At 42.4% G+C, this 17999-nt stretch overlaps 1 protein-coding gene across 1 annotated transcript in view; it reads right to left on the reverse strand.

Moving 5' to 3' along the window:
• Positions 1–3247: 3247 nt before the first annotated feature.
• The window catches only part of LOC131448708 (liprin-alpha-3-like), a 36007-nt gene continuing 21255 nt past the window's right edge, over positions 3248–17999 (reverse strand). The window contains exons 16-32 of the mRNA XM_058621385.1: positions 17776–17962; positions 17497–17690; positions 16176–16419; positions 15943–16082; positions 14771–14919; positions 14591–14687; positions 13908–13989; positions 12966–13166; positions 11913–11975; positions 11128–11154; positions 10325–10500; positions 10127–10224; positions 9849–10024; positions 9682–9750; positions 8817–8979; positions 6466–6534; positions 3248–4922 (exon numbers count right to left, since the gene is read on the reverse strand). Coding sequence (XP_058477368.1) covers positions 6482–6534; positions 8817–8979; positions 9682–9750; positions 9849–10024; positions 10127–10224; positions 10325–10500; positions 11128–11154; positions 11913–11975; positions 12966–13166; positions 13908–13989; positions 14591–14687; positions 14771–14919; positions 15943–16082; positions 16176–16419; positions 17497–17690; positions 17776–17962 — 2119 coding nt within the window. The 3' untranslated portion in view covers positions 3248–4922; positions 6466–6481. The remainder of the gene's footprint in view (positions 4923–6465; positions 6535–8816; positions 8980–9681; positions 9751–9848; positions 10025–10126; positions 10225–10324; positions 10501–11127; positions 11155–11912; positions 11976–12965; positions 13167–13907; positions 13990–14590; positions 14688–14770; positions 14920–15942; positions 16083–16175; positions 16420–17496; positions 17691–17775; positions 17963–17999) is intronic.

Raw genomic sequence — 17999 nt, forward strand, 5'->3', positions numbered from 1 at the left:
CGAGGACCGAGCACTCACACAGTGCGCGGAGGGTCCGAGCCCACGCAGTGGGCGAGGACATATTGTTATTCTAGGAATTATTATTATTATTATTATTATTATTTTTCTCCGCATGGAATCTCGAATTTGACCCCCTGAACCAGCGTGAAAACGGACGAAAATTGGCACGCACATCAGAACTGCCGAAAAATTCGATAAATTTGTGGAATTGCGAAAAACCAATGCAAAATGGCTCACTAGCGCCCCCACAGGTCACTGCCTATGGAGCAGGCAAAATTTAGTTTTACCGAATTTCCCGAAACTTGGTGGGGTGATTGTTCGGCACAAGCCGAACAAAAAATCCTTTTTAACCATGACCTCGACTCAACAGGAAGTCGGCCATCTTTGATTTGGCGTCCATCTTGGCGTTTTACAAGTTTCGTAACTGAACGAACTTGTCTGAGGGCGTTCATCGTAGCAACGCGCAAAATGCGTGAAATTGTTCCAAACCCATCCAAGATCAAAAGTTATAGAAAACTTTCGCAGATTCAAAGGGGCGTGGCCACGGCAGCCATCGGAATTTTGGCGAATTTCGGCGGCTCGCCACGAAACAACACGTGTGCTATAACTTCGCCATACTTTGGCCTATCCACACGAAACTTCATACGTGACTCGAGACCCCGCCCCTGAACACGTCTACGAATGCGAACTTGACCCCAACACGATGTCGGCCATTTTGATTATCGCGTTTCGCCGCTAAACAGGAAGTGCCCTGTAACTCGCCCAAAAATTTACCGATTGGCCCAAAACTTGATATGTGAGACCATGGGCCCGCCCTGAACACATATGCAAGACATCACCTGCACACAGGAAGTAGATCCTCTGAAACAGGAAGTGCCCTTTAACTTCACCAAACATTGACCAATCGGCCCGAAACTTCATATGTGACACCAAGGGCCCGCCCTGAACACATATGCAAGACATCACCTGCACACAGGAAGTAGATCCTCTGAAACAGGAAGTGCCCTTTAACTTCACCAAACATTGACCAATCGGCCCGAAACTTCATATGTGACACCAAGGGCCCGCCCTGAACACGTCTGCAAAGTATGACCTGCACACAGGAAGTAGGTCGCCCGAAACAGGAAGTGCCCTGCCATTTGCCCGTACAGTGACCAATCGACCTGAAACTTGATATGTGAGATCATGGGCCCTCCCTGAACACATCTGCAAGACATCACCTGCACACAGGAAGTAGGTCGCCAGAAACAGGAAGTGCCCTTTAACTCCAACAAACATTGACCAATTGGCCCCAAACTTGATATGTGAGACCAAGGGCCTGCCATGAACATGTTTGCAAACCATGACCTGCACACAGGAAGTAGGTCTTCCCAGACAGGAAGTGACCCGTAACATTGCCAAACGTCGACCAATCTGCACTAAACTTCACATGCGAGATAAGTAACCCGGCCAGAGCCCACGTTATACATGACATGCCGGTAGAGGGTGGCGGCCGCGAGGTCCCGTACAACGCTGCTTGCAGCTTTAATTATTATTATTATTATTTTCTTTCTCTCCACGGGATCTCGAATTTGACCCCCTGAACCTGCGTGAAAACGGACGAAAATTGGCACGCACATCAGAACTGCCGAAAAATTCGATAAAATAGTGGAATTGCGAAAAAAAAATGCAAAATGGCTCAGTAGCGCCCCCACAGGTCACGTGCCTATGGAGCAGGCAAAATTTAGTTTCACCGAATTTCCCGAAACTTGGTGGGGTGATTGTTCGGCGCAAGCCGAACAAAAAATCCTTTTGACACCATGACCTCGACTCAACAGGAAGTCGGCCATCTTGGATTTGGCGTCCATCTTGGCGTTTTACAAGTTTCGTAACTGAACGAACTTGTCTGAGGGCGTTCATCGTAGCAACGCGCAAAACGCGTCAAATTGTTCCAAACCCATCCAAGATCAAAAGTTATAGAAAACTTTCGCAGATTCAAAGGGGCGTGGCCACGGCAGCCATCGGAATTTTGGCGAATTTCGGCGTCTCGCCACGAAACAACACGTGTGCTATAACTTCGACATACTTTGTCCTATCCGCACGAAACTTCATACGTGACACGAGACCCCGCCCCTGAACACGTCTACGAATGCGAACTTGACCCCAACGCCATGTCGGCCATTTTGATTTACGCGTTTCGCCGCTAAACAGGAAGTGCCCTGTAACTCGCCCAAAAATTGACCGATTGGCTCCAAACTTGATATGTGAGACCATGGGCCCGCCCTGAACACATCCGCAAGACATCACCTGCACACAGGAAGTAGATCGTCTGAAACAGGAAGTGCCCTGTCATTTGCCCATACATTGACCAATCGGCTCCAAACTTGATATGTGAGACGAAGGGCCTGCCCTGAACACGTCTGCAAGACATCAGCTGCACACAGGAAGTAGGTCACCCGAAACAGGAAGTGCCCTTTAATTCCGCCAAACATTGACCAATCGGCCCGAAACTTGATATGTGAGATCAAGGGCCTGCCCTGAACACGTCTGTAAGACATCACCTGCACACAGGAAGTAGGTCACCCGAAACAGGAAGTGCCCTGTCATTTGCCCATACATTGACCAATCAACCTGAAACTTGATATGTGAGATCATGGGCCCTCCCTGAACACGTCTGTAAGACATCACCTGCAAACAGGAAGTAGGTCGCCCAAAACAGGAAGTGACCTGTAACATTGCCATACGTCGACCAATCTGCACTAAACCTCACATGCGAGATGAGTAACCCGGCCAGAGCCCACGTTATACATGACATGCCGGTAGAGGGTGGCGGCCGCGAGGTCCCGTACAACGCTGCTTGCAGCTTTAATTATTATTATTATTATTATTGTTATTATTATTATTAGTAGTAGTTGTGGTAGTAGTAGTATATCATAATAATAATAACAATAATAATAATGATAATAATAATAATAATAATAATAATAATAATAATAAAGCTCTGTTGATGAAATCCAACAAATAATATTAAACTGTTATTTTTCAGCTTCTGAAATGTGAATACTTTTTGGTTTCATTGCTCCGTAGAACTAAGGAATCAATGAAACTGAATAATTTTAGTTTGTGGATCATCATTTTAGTGTCTGGCAAACATTGATTGACATTTTTCAACATTTTCTGTCTTTTTATGGAACAAACAATGAATTCACTAATTAATGAATTAATGAATTAACAGATAATTTGATAATGAAAAATAAATCCTTAGTTGTAGCCCTGTCACAAGTCAACCCTCTGTAATTACTGAGGTAAAACTGGCGCGAATGTGATAGTCAATGAAACCAAATCCAGTTTTAAACGGACATTTGAGAGCATTGTTACACATGAAGTGGCATCACCTGTCGTCCTTGGGCAACACTTAATCCCCCACATTGTGTCAGCAGCGTGTGAAAGAGGTGTGAAGTCGATGTCCGTGTGGAACTCGTGCGACCCCAAACCCACTGAGCTGTCACTCCAAAACTCAGTAGCCAAACAGCAGGCAGCTTCCGAATAAAAAATGGTCCCCCTAATGTCACGGTGTAATTCCAACACTGTGAATATGTGCATGTGCATAAACACAGTAACTTCCTGGCAACCAACAATATTCGATGTTTAAAAATTGGTATTGCAAAACCAATTTTTAAACACTAATGGCTGCAGTTTGACACATTTTACATGTGCGTGTCTTTTTAAGATGGCTCGTACATTTGATTTAGTTTGCCTAGCGTAGTCAGTGACAGTATGAACATAATGACATGATAGTTAAAAGGAAAATTCACCTGTGAGTGTCATTGTGAGGGTAAACCGTCAAACAACCTCTTCGGCAGCATTGTACAGGTATGTTTTTTTTTTTTAATTACAGCTTTTACAATCATTATCATTATTATCATATCATATTCAATTATCATCACTACTCTCCATTAATATGAATTCAAATCACAATTTGTTTTGTTTTTCCTCGAAATATACACATACAAGTATCATATCTTAAATGTCCATAAATTAAAACGTTGTTTTTTTTTCTCTGTCAAACTGAAATAAAATCATTTAAACCGTCGTAAAACTAAGTATGAAATGAACGTACAGTTTAATACACACACACACACACACACACACACACACACACACATACATACTGTACATACATACACTAGCAGTTATCATACAAAAAAAAAGATCAAAATAAAACACACACATTTTACAAACTCCTGACCCGAGCTGTTCACATCAGTAGGTGATCGATATCATGACGTTCACTCTAGAATGGATTTTGGCATGCATATTGAAACAAATGCTTCAATCTTTTTTTTCCACCACTTTGAACAGGATTTTGTCGTAAAGCACTTTGCTAACTGTCTCATCGTCAGACCTATTCACATTTGTGCATCTCATGTCTGTTATGGCTTGGGAACATACAATAAATTTATCCTTTATACACTTACATCCTGTCCTCTGAAAGCTAACGCTCCCGCTGTCTTACTGTCATGTCACTAAGTGTGTTCTCTTCTCAGTACAAACACCTGGAAGGATGTGTGAGGGTACAATTCTCTTCTTGATCTGAGCAGGAATGCATTTCCCAGTGTAAAAAACAAACAAACAAACAAAACCCATAAATTCTCTCATGTCAATATTGCCATGTCACACTCAGAAACAGAAGATGAATTCACAACAGGCAATGGTCACTTTCTACAGAATCAAACAGCATCATGCCACAACTATGGATCAAAATGGAGAGAGAGAGACATGAATTAACAAACATTCACTCATTATCTTTTGATCTTTTCACCACTCATTCACTCAAGTGTCTTTGATTCTTCGAGGCTTGAACGTTGTAGTGTCCACTTTTGATTTTGATCCTCACTTTTTTCCCCTCTTCCTTCCCCGTGCTTTAGGATAGAGGTGTGGGTCTGGAGAAAAAAATGGAAAACACACACCCTGCACTTTAGGATTAGAAAAATTAGCATACATAGTAAAAAGGTAAAGTTGAAGAATTCATTTGTGAGTTATGTCATGGCCGCGTGTTACTAAGGCGTGAGAACGAGTTACTATTGTCGTGTTACTAAGGCGTGAGAACAAGTTACTATTGTTGTGTTACTAAGGCATGAGAACAAGTTACTATTGTCGTGTTACTAAGGTGTGAGAACAAGTTACTATTGTCGTGTTACTAAGGCTGTGAGAAAGTGTTACTATTGTCGTGTTACTAAGGTGTGAGGACGAGTTACTATTGTCGTGTTACTAAGGCATGAGAACGAGTTACTATTGTCGTGTTACTAAGGCGTGAAAACGAGTTACTATTGTCGTGTTACTAAGGCGTGAGAAAGAGTTAGTATTGTCGTGTTACTAAGGCGTGAGAAAGTGTTACTATTGTCATGTTACTAAGGCGTGAGAAAGTGTTACTATTGTCGTGTTACTAAGGCTGTGAGAAAGTGTGACTATTGTCGTGTTACTAAGGTGTGAGGACGAGTTACTATTGTCGTGTTACTAAGGCATGAGAAAGAGTTACTATTGTCGTGTTACTAAGGCATGAGAACGAGTTACTATTGTCGTGTTACTAAGGCGTGAAAACGAGTTACTATTGTCGTGTTACTAAGGCGTGAGAAAGAGTTACTATTGTCGTGTTACTAAGGCGTGAGAAAGTGTTACTATTGTCATGTTACTAAGGCGTGAGAAAGTGTTACTATTGTCGTGTTACTAAGGCGTGAGAAAGAGTTACTATTGTCGTGTTACTAAGGCATGAGAACGAGTTACTATTGTCGTGTTACTAAGGCGTGAGAAAGAGTTACTATTGTCGTGTTACTAAGGCGTGAGAACGAGTTACTATTGTCGTGTTACTAAGGCGTGAGAATGAGTTACTATTGTCGTGTTACTAAGGCGTGAGAAAGAGTTACTATTGTCGTGTTACTAAGGCGTGAGAACGAGTTACTATTGTCGTGTTACTAAGGCGTGAGAACGAGTTACTATTGTCGTGTTACTAAGGCGTGAGTAAAGGGTTACTATTGTCGTGTTACTAAGGCGTGAGAAAGAGTTACTATTGTCATGTTACTAAGGCGTGAGAAAGAGTTACTATTGTTGTATTACTAAGCCATAAGAACGAGTTACTTATGACGTAGCCATGCATTACTAAGGCGTGAGAACGAGTTACTATTGTCATGTTACTAAAGCGTGAAAACGTATGTATATATACATATATATATATATATATATATATATATATATATTTTACATTTTGTTTTGTTCCTTTTTTTTGCTGAGACTGTTGGGGGCTTTGAGGAGTGTTTGAGTGTGTGTTTATAGTAATCAATAAACAAAGTGTTGGAAAAAATGGAAAGGAAAACACACTTGATGAACCCCCAATAGCTCTTGCTGAGATGCATCCTTTACATGTGCTGTTCACACAAGCTATTTTTATCGTCAGCTACAGTCACTCTCGAGTGAGGGAGCTTTTCTCACCTGGTGTGCTTATCTTTTAGCAGGAATATGTTCTCACGGAGCCCGACTCTCCTCTCTGACCGGAGTTCACTGAAAGAGAGAAAAGGCGTTAGTCAGTGTGACGGCTGAATCCTCTTCTAGGAATTTGACATATTCTGGTTTATATCAATTCTATTTCACAATGGTTTCCCCCTCCAATATGAGCAGAGCCTGACCGTTGGCAAGTACGTGATATCATCCGGAGAATCTTAATACTGATAGGCCGTCATATCATCCGGTTTTTCACCAAAGTTGAAAAATTCCAACTGGAGCGACAGACGCGATGTGTGCGAAAATCGCGCCATGGATTGACTTTGTCGCGTCCAGTGTGAATGCAGATTTTCTGCGGCCAACAGTTCACCTTCACTAGTTCCTGTGATACGCTGCCCTATGTAATGACGCTGGTGAGTCAAAGTGGTGAAATGCCATATTTTTAAAATGAAAACATCGATCTCACGAGTCAGGACGATGACACTGTATACTGTATACAGTAGCGTATTGCTATTTTGTCCTATCCCAACTTCTCAAGTTTGTGACTAAGATATTTTGAGACCAACAACCAACATTGTTGATTCAAATCCTGGGACAGGTCAAAGGCTGGAGTGCCCCTGAGCAAGGTACCCAACACCCGTCACTCCCCAGGTGGAGGTAAGTGCTGCCCACCGCTCCTGTGCATGGTTTGTTCACTATAGAGCTGTAACTAACGATTATTTTCAGAATCGATTAATCTGTCCATTATTTTCTCGAAGAATCGTTTGGTCCATAAAATATCAGAAAACCTTAAAAAATGTTGATCAGTGTGCGTCAAACCTGGAAATGATGATGTTTTCAAATGTCTTGTTTTGTCCACAAACCAAAATGATTCACTTTTAATGATTTCTTTGTTATCCAGAGCAAAGAAATTAAGAAAATATTCACATTTAAGAAGCTTAAACAATCGGAAATCTAATTTTAATCTTGAAAAAACGGATTAATTGATTATCAAAGTAGTTGTTGATTAATTTAGTAATCGATTAATCGATTAATTGTTTCAGCTCTAGGTCACTACTGGTGTTTAAAAAATAATTTGCTTAAATACAGAGGTCAAATTTGTGACCACTAATTGGTGTGTAGGTGCCAATTAAACAAACTCTAAAATTGTAAGAATGGAATTACACAGTGCAACCATTACCCAAACTGATAGTGGTTACAGTCATGGTTCTGTCAATTAATTACTCAGAACTGAAAGGTTGCACATTTATTATTCGCAGTTAAGGCCTGTACATACTCTGCAAGAACAGAGAAATGTGTTCCCTTTCTCGAGGTGGCAAGAACAAGAACAAAGTCATGCGAAACTCAAGTGCAGAACTCCTGGGAAGTCCTCATAGGGAAAAACGACATTTCTGCATTAACCACGCCCACTTCAAACGACGCGCCACGATAAGGTTGCATCGCCACTACAAAAAAGTACCTACTTAACGTGGGCGGAGTCATCGTTGCACGGCTGAGTGAAACTGCGGTGACTTTGTTTTATACACGACACACACACCAGTGACTAGTGACTTTACACCAGACTTCTGTAGTTGTTGGAGATTAATCCACGTTTTTAGGATTGTTAAGTAGTTTTAAGTGATCTACAGTTCGGCGCTGTTTGGCTTGTGTGTGTGGGACATTTCTGCGTGGGACGTCTCTTCCTGTGATGGGACTCTGGCCAGTCAGCGGCCGGCAGTCTGAACAATCATCGCATAGTACCTACTTAAGCACGCTTGGAATCTCGCCGGAGCAGGTACTAAAAATAGTACCTGGTACCAGATTATCACCGAGATACTTTTGTTAACTTGACTTTTTTTTGGTTTTAAGACACAAGTCTGTCAAACAGTCTGTTTATGATTTGATTTTAAGACCTGTGTCTGACATGCGTGCGCATGCACACACACACACACACACACACACACAGGGTGAGTGCTATTTTACCCTGAATGACTCACTGAATTTGCCTGAAGCACCACTTCAAAAAGTGTTAACATTGAATTTCATCAGCCTTCTCAACAAATACACAATTGCACATAATGAATCAGTGTACGGGAATCCCTGCATTCCCTGTATCATTTCCGCTTCACACCATCCAAGATGATGTTTTCCTTCTCTTGCACCACATACTTTGTGAGTACGTGTCTGTGGTGCTTGAGAATCCCCAGAACAATACACACACACTGACATTTCAACTCAACAACTCAAATTACACAAAATGTTAAAGAGCGATTTCAGAGCGATTGCATGAAGCACATGGCTGTGCTGAGAACCAGCCTCAGCCATGTGCTGTCACTGTGCTGCTGGGAACTTCATCTCCTCACCTTCACTCTGGACTTTTCTCAGGGTGACAGAGGGAGTCGAGATGGCGGAGGCACGGAAGTTGGCAGGTAATGTTTCTGAGGAGTCAGAGGTCACGCCCCGGAGGTCCTTCTCCCTGAACATCTTCCTCCAGGATGGAGATCGAGTAAATGTTTTTGTTCCATCCTGTGGAGACATCATTGTTTAAAATGAATGAATGATCTCAATTATTTCCTGTGTAAGGTAAACAATAAGCGCTGTTGTACACACAGCTGAATCACTTTGGCAGAACAACAATCCAACAACAAAATGAAATTGAGAGAGGATCTAGAGTTATCTAGGAATCAAGATACCGTTGTGAATTGCTGCTGAATGTCCAGGTTTATTTTAATTTTACACCAAAAACATACATTTTGCATGGGTGTTTCTTGGTGTTCAGCCTTGGTGCTGAAGCCGCCTCACTTTACTCACACCATGCACTTCTTCCACCTTACCTGCTCAGCTGTGACACACAAAACACAAACTTTTCCAGTCAAAAATGGTTGTCTAATAGTCAGATGTAGCGAATATATTCTTAACCTTTTGTAGATTTAAGCTGATGTATATTATTTTTAGGTGAGCCTTTTGTTAAATGGCGAAAACCAGTTTTTCCTTTTGTGGGCAAGCATCCACATCACAAGCTGGTTCTCATTGCAGGGAGCGTGTAGAGTGTAGTCGTCACTGACTGTGTCTGTACCTCATATCAATAACCTGAGCTATCCATTTAACAAAGCTTTGGATCAAAGTCTTTATTGACAACTTAAACAGTCTTAGCTGGGGTGATTACGAATGACACTCCTTGCTCCTGCAAGACTGACAGATTTAGACTGATGGTCTGGTTTGTCATACCTCATCTGGCCTTCTCTCTGTTCCCATGGAGATGAGGGAGTTGTACTCCTTCTCTAGGACCTGCCTTGCCTGCAGTGGACAGACCAGCAGAGATTAGAGAGCATTGATTTAAGAAGTAAACATTCTTTCTGACGACAGCTGAGCGATAAATGCTCAACAGTGGGTACCTGTGTGTTCTGATTGGGGATTTGCAGGAGAAGGGCCAAGTCGGTGTAGTCGAAGGTGTCATCTAGTGCCAGAAGGGCCCCGTGCACCCCACTCTCTAAAAGGTTGTCCGCATACTCTTTCAGGCCAATTGACTGCACCCAACACATCACTCGCTCATTGGACCATACCACGACATCTATGGGGGAGGAGACAGAAAGACAGTAACCTACAATTCAATATAGTTGCAGGAATATGCATAAACATACTGCAGGCTATGGTCATATTATGTCTGACGCACCTTGATTTTGATGCTGACTCTCATCCCTCCTCCTCTCCAGCTCCTTCCTGTCATAGTTCAAGCGTTTCAAGCACATGATACCATAGTGAAGACTGACCCTGTAAGTGACACATGTGACACATCAAGAATCAAGCATTTGTTATGCAATATAAAATAATTGGATGAACGTCAGGAGTGAACCACGACTCTCTTCCAAACCTGTGGAAACTGTCCACCATCTTCAGTTGACCCCTCAGTTCTTTCTTGGTGAGGTGATCGAGCATGCGGGCGTCCACCAGTGACTCCATGAAGTAGGAGCGGTACTGGGGCAGGCCGAGGCTGGGCAGCCACTCATTTCCAACCCACTCGTGGTTCATGTCTCCATAGGCCAGGATCTGTAGGATTGGAGGCAGGATAAAGCTACACTTGGGCTTGGGTCATAGTTTTTCGTGTGCTCATGATGTCATCATTTAGCCATTTCCTTTAAAATAGGAAGTACGTGTGTGTACGTTACAAAAAGTATGAAGTGATCATGGAATCCCTGGCTCACAATGGGTGTGTGCTACGTTCCTGAATAGACAGTAAAGGGACACCAGAGAGTATTTCTTACTTTGTGGAACCAAGTTACCACAGAAAGCTAAAAGTTAGTTCAAGTTAAACGAGCTACGAAGGCAAATGCATGAAGATAGCTGTTCAAGGTGCGAGAGGAAACAGGTCATTTTTGGAAATAATGTGCAAAACTAAAGCTGTGAGGGCAGTGCATGGTCTTTTCTTAGGAGAGCTCTACTTACAGATCTGCAAATGAATATGTATATATATATATATGTATATATGTATATATATATATATATATGTATATATATTTATACATATACATATACAAAGCTGAATGTTACATATTACCCCTTTACAACGTGCCCTGTGTAAAATCCTATTAACCTGACACCAGAGTGCTCAAGCTCTTCTGTAATATCAGTGATCAGAGGCCCTTAGTGTTGACCACCACACTAACAGACACTCACCTGGTCCCAGCTGAACTCCTTCTGCTCCTTTGCAGAGAAAAAGTGAAAGAGAGAGGAGGCAGAAAGATGCGGGGTGGGTGGGTGGTTGGGTGGGAGGGAAGTGTGTTTGTGAGTGTGTGTGTTACAGTGAATCAGTGACAGGACAGAATCAGAAGAAGAAATGGACAGGACAGAAGGAGGGACAGTTTTGTTAGTGAATGAGAAGTAGTTGTGGGGAAAAAAACACTACATCAAATCAGACTTTGAGGGAACAGTGAGGGAAAAGTGCCTAATTAGAGACAAAGAAAAAGAAAAAAAACAACAACTCATCAGCGTGTGAACTCTGTGAATATTGTCAAGTTAAAAGTGTAACTAAACCCCTAAAGGTAAAAAGTGCATAGCGATATATCTATTAATGTTATTCGCTGATCCAAATGCAAATCTCCACTGTTTAGTGTAGAGTATTGAAATGACACATCTTCTGATAAAAATCTGCACATCTACTGCTTTCAAAGTTTGCCGTTGTCCCAGACTCTGTCCCAGTCTGCAACACGGTGTCATATTTCACTACTCCCTCCTCCAATCACTCGCTCAGCTCTCAGCCCACTTCTTGGCATTCTTCAGAAATCTGTCATCTCACTAGAGGGGGTTTAGTTACACTTTAAGAGACCAAAACATAAACCATTTCATGCTATCAAATGCTTCTATAGGAACTTCTACAACAAGGTTCAAAATAAACAAACAAAAGTAAATAAATATCCTCAAATAAAAGAAAATTCACTGTGATATATCATATTTAGTCTTACTGGTTTAGTAGCAGCAGTGAGAGACTCCATCTCAGCATGCGTCATCCAAATGTTACTGGTTGACTGTAATGACAAAAAGCATTGTATACATTAATACATCTGTCTTCATGCCAGCGTAGATGACAAGTGACTCAGTTTGGTCACAGCGCTAACATGGCAGGCAAAGGTCAATGCACACTTTACATCCACACAGATTGACCGATATATCATCAAACACACTGGATATACTGTATATACTGGGCTTTTCAACTGGGAAAATAGCTGTTTGTCAAAAAAAAAAAGTAATAAAAGGTTTATAGCAAGATTTTAGCAAATATATAGCTACAATGAATACAAAAAGACAAGCATATACCTTAATTTTCACTTTAATTTGACATTATAATCAAATCCAGACAGCGGCCAGTCCACTTTACAAGTGGGACATTCAAGAGAGGTGCAAAAGTTAAATCCCGCTCACAGACAAGTACATGAGGCATTTTATTTTACAACAATAACACAGTGATTGACATGACCAATTAACTGCAAACCAAAAGAGTTTCTGCAACAGCAGGTGAAAAGACATGTTGTCTGACATAATATTGCCTTTATGTGTTGTCTAAGGCAACACGGTTGGTGTAGTGGCTAGCACTCCTTCACAGGAAGAAGACCTGGATTCAAGCCCCGGTTGGAACAAGGGTCTTTCTGTATGGAGTTTGCATGTTCTCCCTGTGTGTGTGTGTGTGTGTGTGTGTGTGTGGTGTTCTCCAGTTTCCTCCCATAGTCCAAAGACATGCAGAGTTGGGGACTAGGTAAACTGGACACTCTACATTGACTGTAGGTGACCCTGCGATGGACTAGTGAACTGTCCAGGCCCTATGTCAACTGAGATTGGCACAGTGCCCCTGTGACCCTCATGTGCAGGATACAGTAAATGTATGGATGGATGTGTTTTGTATATACATCTATTGAGGTGCATCACCTTGGTTACATGACGTCAGCTACAGGATCTGTATATAAAGTTGTTCATACATGTGTTTGTCATGCATCGTCATTGTAATTTATCAAGAGCCTTACAGAGCGAGTGCTTGCTGGTGCTGACGGACTGGTGAGGGAGACCATTTCCTGAATGGCCAGACGCAGTTTGAGCCTATGCAGAGGGTTGCTGATGCCTATCTCCCTCTGGATCTCTGTGTCCGAGAGGTTGGCCATGATGGCGCCGCTCTTCACATTGGCACGACATGCTGCCACGTACCATGCTGGCATCCCAACCCACAGCTGTGGAAAATGGAAGGAAGGTGTTGCACATGTTTACCAGTAACACTTGTATTTAGGCTACGCTGAATGATGACATAACAAAAACACATGTTTAAAAATGTCACTTTTGTGTTTGTGAGGCCTTAACCCAGATATGACTTTGTTCCTAAAAGTATTATTACATACTGTTTTTACAGTATAAATGACAATAATTTGGTACAGTATAGTACAATCATATTCACAGTATATAACATTTTTATAATCTTGATAAACACATAAATCATTAAGTAAAAGGTTGAACAATCATATAGACTGGAGGAGCTGGTGTTCAAACCTGTACACCCTCTAGTTATAGGACCTCCCACTCTCTCTCTACTGATCCACAGCCACCCTGGGACATTTCTTCTAAAGTTTATTTTGTAGTTTTTTACTTTAACATTGTTTTTACTTCATATAATTTGCCATAGATCCTTCCACTTTTTTGGGTCCATGCTTTTCTCATTTTAGTAAGATCTATTTCAGTCTTCACTGATTTTCTTGTGTTTTCTCCTGTTTCATCATGCATTCTCCTACTCTTTTTTCTTTAATGCCATTTTACTTACTTGTCTTTTTACAATAAACACATAGTACAGTTCAGTAAAGTTTAAGAACATTTAAGAAAAAGAATAAAGCATTGATGCATGAGGGCCAGTAATATCATCATTGTGAACTGACTTGATCTTTTGATCTTCCCATTCCACAGCAGAGTGTGTCATGTCATACCTCTAGCCATGTAACCACAGTGGGTCCGTCCCACGAGGCGAAGGGCAGACCCTGACGACAGGCCTCCTCTAACAGGTCGTGCCTGGCAAGGAGAGGGGACATTTCATGTTTGACATAGATTCATTTCTTCATATCTCACCTGAACACTGCATCTATTGTTTGATGACTAATTTTAACACATTCATTGCTTTATCAACTTCAACATAGATGTCTCAGTGCAGTACATTGTATCCTGTATTGTTTTATCAGTAATTAACAAGTTAAAAACATGTGTAACATGTGTAGTATGCAGCCTTTTCTAAACTGATATCAGTGCTAAAATCTACATTCTGCCTTGTAAAAAATGGAGCCTTTAATTCATGTTAATTCAAGGAATTCCTTTGTGATTATCTCCTGGAACAACTACATCAAAGACTGCAATAAAGTTACCGTATAAACCTACAGATGTTTCCAACTTTGTTAATAATCATGACCGCCCGACCTCCACTCACCCCTTCTCACTACAACCGTCTCTGTCTGCCTTTAATCGCATAAGTGTCTAAAGGTTTGCTTGACAAGCTTCAAACTTGGTGGGCGACTTACTAAAGAAGTGTAAGAGAACAGGCACTGCACTCGTCCTCTTATAAAGATTGTGTCTTTGAAAGATCTCTGTAAAAAATAAGAAGTGTGTGGGATGATCTCACTTCTTTTTGCAGCGACGGTCCTTTTCCACTGTTCCAGTCCCAAGTTTGGCCAGACCCAGAGGATCAGCTGAACCCAGGTCATCAGATGGTGTGGAGGCTGTACGAAAGGTCAGAGGTTGATTACTTTTAACATACAGTAATACACCTCTCAGCTTTTTTGTTTGCAATTCCTTTACTAACCCAGTGAGGTGGACTCGCGCCCTGATGCACCAATTCTTCCCTTTTCCTTTTTGCCAAAGAGACGACCGATTGATGACTTGATGCTCTTCTTTTTGCTGGCTTTGTGGAGGGAATCCTGACTAGCAGTTATGGCACCATCAGCAGACAGACTAGACACACAGTGAGAAGAAAAATCAGGATGATCAAAACAAAGTCAGTGAGGCAAAACCCATTTGTAATTTTTACCAATCGTGGCTTAAAGACACTTCATCACACAAGCAGATGTGACATGTTTTTGTAGGAGATTCAACATGCCACTGTCAAAAAACAAACAGCTCCCCCAAAAATGCCACCATCAGTTGTTATTATATCACATGTATGGGCTCTAGGGAGCCTGGGCGAACCCAGCCGAATCTGCCAGTGATGTGGTTTTTGCAAGGACTCTGTTTTGGTCAAGTACAGAAAAAGGGAACCAATTGTAAACGTGTCTTTCCCCCTGGCATGCTAGAAGTGGGATTAACACCAACCATGACAACAGAGAAATGACATCTAGCAGTTGTTGAATACATCCAACATGCAGGCCACCGAAGAGCAGCTTGTCTTTCAATACGGCTGTTGCTTCCATTTTAAGCGAATCTGCCACTCCACGGAGCTCCCCCGGGCAGAAGTCGTTACTGGATACACATCACTGCTAGAAAACTACGACGACAACACTTTTCCGTCACTCTGCATACATCACCTGGATCACTGGTCCGATTGCGTACTGAGGCATTTTGATCTACCTGTACATTTGTTGGTCACGCCTATTGGAATTTGGAGTTGACTACACCCTTTCCAGATTAATACTCAATATTGAGCATGATGCAGTCTGGCGTTAACCAGGCTAGGCTAGCTAGGATTAACTGCAGCTAAGTGGTGCATGTCAGTACATGCCTTTAATGCCTGGGAATAGTGGTGGACCAGTTTAAGGGACTGCAAACAAGTAGTGTTCGCAAATCTACACAACATGCTAACAAATGTTAGCTAGGTTAGTCTAGGAAAACTCTCATAACCATACGAGTGAAGTTGGCCCCTGGAAAATCTGTTTTTGGAGGGTCAGTTAGCCCTCACACTTCATCCCACCCCCTCTAACTCACCAAGAATCCATACACACTACACTTACATGTGGGGAGGAGCTAAGTGGTCTGCAGTACCTGCGAAATTCCCGGTGGTCATCCAGGCCCGCCCCGGGGTGAGTGTGTGTCATCCGGTCCAATCGCAGAGCTCGAGGGACAGCGGGCGGCGTGGAGTCAACCAGGGCGAGTGCTCTGCACTCTTCGCCATCTTTGCTATTCTGCAGGGTGTAAAACATTCAGTACATTTATACTTTTGTTTATGAAACGAATAAACCCATCTCACAGCTTTGACACCTGTGATGACTGCATACCTGTCTGTCAGTCTCTCTGGCAGGAGAGTGTGGCAGACGTGGGGTGGAATGTCCTGAACTGGGAGGTGAAGGAGATGCCAACGTGGAGGAGGTGATGGAGGGAGTCATGTAACCCCGACTAATGCTATCCCGTCCTCCCAGTGAGGAGGGGGGAAGAGACGGGGCGTCAAGGGCCACGCTGCTGACCCGACTCTCAATCTCCTCTGCCCTCAGCTCTGTGCTCTCCTTTTCCTCTTGAATGAGCCTGAGAGACGAGGAAAAGAAAGTGCTTGAATCGGCATCAAACTAATACAATTGAATTCAAAAACTTTATTGACGAAAAAAAAAGGATTTTGGGTCATGACTTGAATATCTCAGGCTCTTGGATCTTTTCCACAATTTCATCAGGGTCATTTTGTAAGACCAACAGTTCTTTAAGTTCTGTGGGTGACTAAAGGCAAGTGCAGTAACTCACGAGTGTGTGGATAAAACACGCTATGGCTCCACATTTTTAGATATGCCAAAGAAAATCCTGAACAGAACGTAGGAGAGAAACTGCTTAAAGGACATTTAATAATGTGGGAGGAGGAGAAACTGTGCATGTGCTTTACACTGCCTTTAAAGAGGCAGCACAGAACTGCCAAACGTTTTACAGCATTTTGACAAAACAGTGTGTTCTATGACTATGTAAACACCAAAACTACCAAAAGAAAGAGTCGACTCTCTCCTTTCATCAGACGTCATTGGCAGTGAACGGTTGTATTTGAATTGACGTCTATAGACGTCATTGGCAGCCAATGAGTTCAAGTGGATTGCACCAACACAGGTTTCCCATCCACTGTGTTTTTGGGAGTTCCTTCGCTGACATAAGCAGGAGCCCGGGTAACCACAGAATGATAAGAAGATGCAACCTGAGGATGTAAATAGACGGCTGGGTTGATACACACACACAAATACCTCATCTTACCACCATTTCTGCTATTTTTCCAAGCACTCAAATATTTTATCCACTGAATCAGCTTCGACTGAAATTATTCATCTTTAGTCATTTTTTTTATTTCTATTCATGTTTTTTTTTAATGCACAAATAAAAAAAATAAAAGCTTCCTTGGTGTTTTAATGATAGTTATCCATGTTATTATTTACTGATTACATCATTCCATAACAAAACAAACACTTTTACTTTGAAATTCTGTGAAATATCACCATATCACCAATATCATGATCGGAATATTGTATTATGAACACTTTTTTCCTCTAGTCCGGCCCCCTCGATCATACGCTTGTTTGCCCCCAAGTCATTTGAGTTTGACACCCCTGCTCTTGCTGTAACAGAACTTACTTGATCTCCTTGTTAATGGCCTCCAGTTGTTCCTGTAGCATGATGGCCAAAGTCTGTACGTCTGTCTGTCCGCTGGGAGAGAGAAGCTCCGATCCGAACAGAGTCTCCCTGTCCTCCTCATCATCCGAGCAGCCTCCGTCCACACCACCATCATACCCGGGAACAATCATTGTCCCACTGTCCCACTCTCCATACTGAAATGAGGGGAAAAAGGGCATGAGGTCATCCTAAACACAGTTTCATCAGCAGTCCAACATTATTTCAGCTTGAGCTCAGCACCTTGTTATTATCATCTCTAGAAGGCCCCCATCGGCCGCGGTGCGCCCGCCTGACCACCACCCCACTGGTGGAGTTGCTGTAGCCGGACGGGAGCGAGCCTCCGCCCTGGGGGTAGCGCAGCTCCGATGAGCTCCCTGGAAGAGATCTTCGGAAGAGGGTGGAGGGAAGTGAACTCACGCTGCCAGCCCTATGGTTAGATCCAGAATTCATTTGTTATGTCACCG

This window comes from Solea solea, chromosome 21, assembly GCF_958295425.1.
Source record: "Solea solea chromosome 21, fSolSol10.1, whole genome shotgun sequence".
Classification (NCBI taxonomy): Eukaryota; Metazoa; Chordata; class Actinopteri; order Pleuronectiformes; family Soleidae; genus Solea; species Solea solea.